This window comes from Pseudomyrmex gracilis, unplaced genomic scaffold (assembly GCF_002006095.1).
Source record: "Pseudomyrmex gracilis isolate BER0280 unplaced genomic scaffold, ASM200609v1 scaffold_234, whole genome shotgun sequence".
NCBI classification, from domain to species: Eukaryota; Metazoa; Arthropoda; class Insecta; order Hymenoptera; family Formicidae; genus Pseudomyrmex; species Pseudomyrmex gracilis.
In genome coordinates this window covers 95,452-101,836 of record NW_018020818.1, presented here as the reverse complement: position 1 = coordinate 101,836, position 6,385 = coordinate 95,452, and the positions used below count along the sequence as shown (strand labels likewise).

Sequence of the window (6,385 nt, the reverse complement as noted above, 5' to 3'; positions counted from 1 at the left end):
CAACTAATATGACAACTTTAATGTACACTCTATCATATAAATTCTATATACACAATAAATTAATAAGGATAACTAATACTAAAAAATAGTTTATTATCGTGCACATCGAGCTCATATCTTTCACATGTATGTTATTTCTATAAATTGTTTAAAGAGTTTATGCAAAATGCTTTCCTGTAATAATATTTGATTTTGCTGTAGACACAATAGATATATATATATGCATATGTATACTGTCTCAAAACAGTACACACACACACATACATATATATATATATATTTATATATATACAGGGTGTCCGACAATTACTTTAACATCTCTCGTAGGCAGGTAGAAGGAGTAAAACTGAGTCGAAAAGTCCTGAACCATTTTTTTCTATTACATATAATAAAAGAGTAATTGTTGAATAAATCAAACCAATCAGCGTCGACCTTTAGCCGCCCGGGAAAAAATGGATTAAATCTAAATAGATCTAATTTAAATCTAACGAGATAAAAAAAATGGAAAAATAGATCTAATTAGATCTAAATAGATATAAAGTTGATCTAAACAGATATAAATGGATCTGTGTAAATTTACACTTTATTTATCAGTATATCTATTTTAGATCTATAGTAGATTTACTCAGATTTATTATATTAGATCCAAGCAGATCTAAACAGAACTAAGCAGATCCGAATAGATCTAATATAGTAGATCTGAGTAGATCTAAAGTAGAGATCTAATGATAAATAAAGTGTAAATTTACATAGATTTACTTATATCTATTTAGATCTAATTTGGATCTAATTAGATCTAGTTTTCCATTTTTTTTTATCTTGTTAGATTTAAATTAGATCTATTTAGATTTAATCCATTTTTTCCCGGGCGGGCCCAGTGAGCCGCGCGGAGCGCTCACACCAGACGTATGATTCACTAACGTGCGTTCGGCTAAAGGTCGGCGCTGATTGGCTCGATTTATTCAACAATTACTCCTTTATTATATGTAATAGAAAAAAATGGTTCAGGACTTTTCGACTCAGTTTTTTACTCCTTCTTTCTGCCTACGAGAGATGTTAAAGTAATTGTCGGACACCCTGTATATATATATACTACGTAATACATATTGCATGTATATACTTTTTACGCGCGCAACAAGAGAATTCATCTTTGTATAGCAAATAAACATCGCAACAGAATAGCTTTATAAATTTCTTTGCAATCTCCCTCTCTCTCTCTCTCTCTCTCTCTCCGCATTCTTTCTAAAAATAAACATCCTATATGACGCTAAGGTTTGCGTAAGATGTATATGAATTACTGAATACTATATATCGATCATACGTATGGATGTGCTAACATCATTTAGATATATAAATGAGATCGTGTAAAATACTGTAGCCCGAAGCATAAAATCACTCCAATCGTCACGCTGTGTTTACAATAACTTCAATATGCGATTTCAACTTAGTAACTGTTTTTTGTTTTTTTTTTTTGTTTTTTTTTACTGTCTTTGTGTGGATTTTGTGAACAGCAAAATAATGTTGTTTTTTTTTCTTTTTTCTTTTTATCTGCATGTGTATACTCGTTTGAAAGTTTTTTTCTTACACGGTAATAGGTTTTTTTTTGAACGATAAACGCGTTTATACTTTACAGAAATAGATTATAATAAAACTTTTTTATCGGAAAAATATTTTAAATTGTTCTTCAGGTATTTTTATTTTGTTGTGACGGAAGCCTATAGATTTCTTTTTTCTTCTGAATATATATAGAACTTTCATAAAATTATAAATCCAAAATCTGCGATTCTTTGACCCTCTTTTCTTTTCTTTTGTTATTATTATTATTTGTTTTTTTTTTTGTCTTTTTGTTTTTTTGATTAGTCTCTTATCTCTCGTTACAATCGTCAAGTGTCTCAAAAAACTTTGCAAGGGAATGGGACTCGCTCTTTTTATTTCCTCGTATTTGATTAACGTACAGGGCAATTTTTTCGTCGATTTCACACAACTCCCGCCGCTGCTTGCGAGACTTGACAGACTTCTGCAAAAATTTATTTATTTGCGAAAAGCGTGTGGGATTGTTATATTTTAATTATTCTTTTTATCTTTCACAGATGCCGCCGCGCCAATCTCATGCGCGTTCGAATGAGCGCTGGAATCACCGTTTGAATCACCGACGCTCCTGTGTCTTTTGGATATCTTTTTTATCTCTTCGTGAGCTTCCACAACGTTACCCTTGCCGATGCTTTTCTGCTCGACGTGCGTCTTGTGCGAGAACGACGCGGTTGATTTTTCATTGGTCTGGCAATGCTTCTGATCCAAAGTTTTTTGCACGTTCGCAGCGCTAAGTGGTTGCTGAGCGCTCTTTTGTTGAACACCAGTAGAATCGAAAACGTTGTCTTTCTTCTTGCATTGCGAAATTTTACCTGCTGTAATTTGACGTTCGTCGTGAGTTTTGTTCACATCGCCGGACTGATTGCTGCCAGACGACTGTTTGTCACATTTTTCCGCGCCGATTTCTTTCGAATAGTCGTCGCTCTTGGTACCGGTCGGCGAGTCCTTCTCTTCGGCTATTCGTGGCAATTGCGTGCCACCGCAGGAATTCGACATGCCAACGTTTCCTAAATTAATAGATATACCATGAGTCAACTTAGAATAATCCGCTTTTTGTTCGCTTGATATTTTCTTTTCGCCTTTCACGTTCTCATTGGTTTCCTTGAAACTGTCGTTTGAATCGTCCAAAGTCTCGCTGGTGTTGTGAGACGATTGGGCGATTGTCACGCGCGGCGTCACCTTCACCACGGTGTTCGCCAGTGGCGATATCGACGTTTTGTTCTCCGCCGAACGTGGATGAAGTCGATCGGGACTGAGCGCACGACGGAGCAACGGAGAACCCGGTTCCGCGGATTTCGGACGACCGTATCCTTTTTTCTGACTATTTGGCGTCGACAAACACGCTCCTGAATAACAACAGAAACGTTAAAATATAAATAATATAAATACAATCGACACGAAATTGTTTTACCATCGTCGAAATTTTTATTATTGTCTTGTTTTCGATGTGTGATTTATTATTATCTCTTTTATACCTGGACTGTACGACTGTGTGGTGTTGGAGCTACCGGGCTGATGGCCAGTGGGAAACGCCAAAGGACTCGGGCTTCTTGTTGGACTGGCAGGAATCGGCGACGGGCTCGGTGTTCTGGCCAATGGCGACAACGGTATATGACCCACGGACTTTCTGCGATTCGGCGAATGTATGTTCTTCGCCGCTGTGTGCAGCTTATGCTTAAGACCGTGAAGCGTGCTAGGTCGCTGATAATGCGCCTGGTTCGAGATGCTTGCCAGATTGCCCGCAGACGTGTTTGAACCCGGAGACGAAGAATTCGGGCTCGAGCACGGACTGGAGTTCCCGGTGGAGTGATAAGAATCCGAAGCTGCACGATTTGTCGGCGGTGACGGGCTGCAGACGGATTTTGAGCAAGCGGCGAAATACAGCGGCGTTTCTTGCGAACGAGTGAACGATTGAAACGATCGACTAGGTGTGACCATCGAGGGCGAGCAAATTCCCGCAGCCATCTAGAAAGAACGTTGATATAATGTATTTGTGATTCCGAAAGAATCCAAAATGAATTTTGGCTATTGAAGCAATAACATTGTTGTTGGAGTGTATATATTTAAATCCGTTTATTAACAATTTTATGGCATAAACGCTTTCGATACCTTGTATTAGGTCCTTTTCAATTTAAAATTCCTTAGATAAAATACGTCGCTCAATGCTGATCGAGAATATCTGCACTAGCCATCCCGACCAACACTTTACAAGAGCGAAATCGCGACTGAGAAACAGCGTGTGTATAATGTTATTATAATGTTATTTTCTCTTATTATACCCAGATAGCCAACTGAGTGCAAGTTGTTGGCAACTTGCCACAAATATTACTCATATGTTTTCAGCAATGTAACAAAAGGGTGTATCCTCTTTTCAGTATGTTCTTGCCAGCAACACTTTTCAAAATATAATAACAGCAAGTTCCCAACAACTCATCGGCAATAAACTTATATTATTTTTCTCAATTTTATGAATAAAAATTATTGCTCACATATTGCTGACTCACATGTCATAAACATTGGCTACAACAATTGATTGATAATAAAACTCAGCATATTGATACCGAATTGACAAAAACATTTTCGTTGCGTTAAATAAAAACAACACAACAGGAATTGACGAGCAACTTAATCTATACAATGATTTGCTTTATATTGAGTTTTCACATTTGGCTATCTGGGATAATGTTATTATAATGTTATTATAATGTTATATTCTCGATCAGCATTGAGCGACGTATTTTATCCAAGGAATTTTAAATGCATTTGAAAAGGACCTAATACAAGGTATCGAAAGCGTTTATGCTATAAAATTGTTAATAAACGGATTTAACCTTTTCGCTCCGGGACTGGTCCATATATGGACCAGCAAGAAAAGCGAACGTAATAGATGTTTATAAGGTCAATTTAATGCACTAAATTTAGGAAAAAAATTGAAAAAAATCCTGGTTACTTCCTTGACCTTCAAAATTAACTTTGAAGGGGGGGGGGGTAGCAGGTTATTATTAACTTTTTCAGTTAAAATGCGAGGTCAATTTTAAAGGAAAAATTCCCGGAGCGAAAAGGTTAAACATATACACTCCAACAACAGTGTCATTGCTTCAATAGACAAAATTCATTTGTTCTTTGAAAATTCTTGAAGCTACATACAATCATCTTTACAGAATCCAAAATCTTTCTATGTTTTCTTTTTTTTTTTGGCGAGTTAAAAACTGTTCGCTGATAATAATTTGACAATCTTATGTATCGCTAACAAATGGAAGCTTTTTTTTTTTTTATACGTGTTGTGTAAAGTTTTTGTTGTGACCGCAACAACAATCATTTGCGCGGTGTGGCAAATAGCACATTCGAAAGCCATAAATGTAATCGTAAGAAAAAACGCATGTGTTTAACAGAACAACAGAAGCGACATCGGCAAAGAACGACGGGAAAGAGAATAATGAATATGAGAGAAGAGAACGAATGATTGAAGAAATCATACCATAAGTGGAGGTTTGCTGTCGCTGGACAAAATGGGTGCTGACAATGGACAACTGATAGTTAACGGCTGCAAAAGAAAATGCGCTTAACGTAACCAGTGTGTATGCTTAGTGCTTTACCTTTTTTTTGTTTTTTTTTTGTCTTTTTTGCAGTAACGTGTGTGTTAGAGATAGGAATAAAAAAGAAAAACTTTCGTGTGCAATCGCTGTGCAAAAATGAATTAACAACATCATCAAGAACATTAACGCAAAACGAAACTGAATGCACTTGTTTGACACAGCGTGGTATTGTTAAAAATTATATGCGAATATATCGCGGAAATAATAATAAAAAATTGCGTTCGACGAGTGTCTCGCTTTAGTAAGAGAAAAAGCAAAATTTTTTCTACCTGCTGCATCTCTACGCTCGCCCGTTTCGAGCTGATTCTCTTAAAAAGAGACGCTTTTCGTTTCTTATCAGAATGATCTCGCTTTTGCTTTCGTTGTTTGTGCGGCGTTCGGCGCGCCAATTTGCTTTGTGCGAGATCGCGTCTTCTACCGCCGGTCTTGATGCTGGTATTCTCCAACGGTGTGCTACGTAACGTTACGTGATCACCGCCGCTAAGCATCAGCTGCAAGACTTGAATGTGATAGAGACCCTGTACCGGTTCGCCATTTATATGCGTTATAAGATCGCCCGGTCTCAGCCCAGCTTCGAATGCCGGACTGGATTGTTCTACCTCCTGTAGAAAAAAAAAAAAATTAATATACACTGAAATGTAGAAACAAAAAATCAAATATATATGTGTGTTGTTGTGTTTTCACACGTACCATTACTAGATGATGCATGGTGTAGAAATCGCTATCGCCATAATAAACCCTAATAGTGTGTACGGCAAACCCAAAGCCGGATGGTCCTCGACGAATGATGATGGGCGGTTTCAAACTAGTCACGAGAGGACTCAGCTCGCGACAAGGCGAAGTATCTCTCGAAGATGCGGTCGATGATCCACCGGGAGATTCGATAGGTTGAGCGTTTAATGGTGCGTCGTCTATAAGAATATATATATATATATATTGATAAGAATGTATTGAGAGAAATGTCCTCCGGTTTTTCAATTGGTTATTCCAAAGGAGTACGATGAGCGAATCGGCTATTGGGAACCAATGCGGGATGTATTGCAGCAATTCATCATGTTTATGAGTTTGAACAAAACGTTTCGACTTTATTTTTAAGTCTTCTTCTCAGTTGTACACAAAAACACAATAGTAGATGTTGCAATATAAAAATTTTTTAAATATATAACTGCCACAATTGTCACGTTTAGGTCAGAGATTTA

At 37.1% G+C, this 6,385-nt stretch overlaps 1 protein-coding gene across 4 annotated transcripts in view; it reads right to left on the bottom strand.

Annotated features, from left to right (window-relative positions):
* Nucleotides 1-1,054: 1,054 nt before the first annotated feature.
* The window catches only part of LOC109859015 (microtubule-associated serine/threonine-protein kinase 3), a 15,062-nt gene continuing 9,731 nt past the window's right edge, over nucleotides 1,055-6,385 (bottom strand). For all 4 annotated transcript variants that reach the window (XM_020436837.1, XM_020436838.1, XM_020436836.1 and 1 more), the window contains exons 18-22: nucleotides 5,877-6,097; nucleotides 5,456-5,788; nucleotides 5,069-5,134; nucleotides 3,066-3,555; nucleotides 1,055-2,936 (exon numbers count right to left, since the gene is read on the bottom strand). In XM_020436837.1, coding sequence (XP_020292426.1) covers nucleotides 2,065-2,936; nucleotides 3,066-3,555; nucleotides 5,069-5,134; nucleotides 5,456-5,788; nucleotides 5,877-6,097 — 1,982 coding nt within the window. In that variant the 3' untranslated portion in view covers nucleotides 1,055-2,064. The remainder of the gene's footprint in view (nucleotides 2,937-3,065; nucleotides 3,556-5,068; nucleotides 5,135-5,455; nucleotides 5,789-5,876; nucleotides 6,098-6,385) is intronic.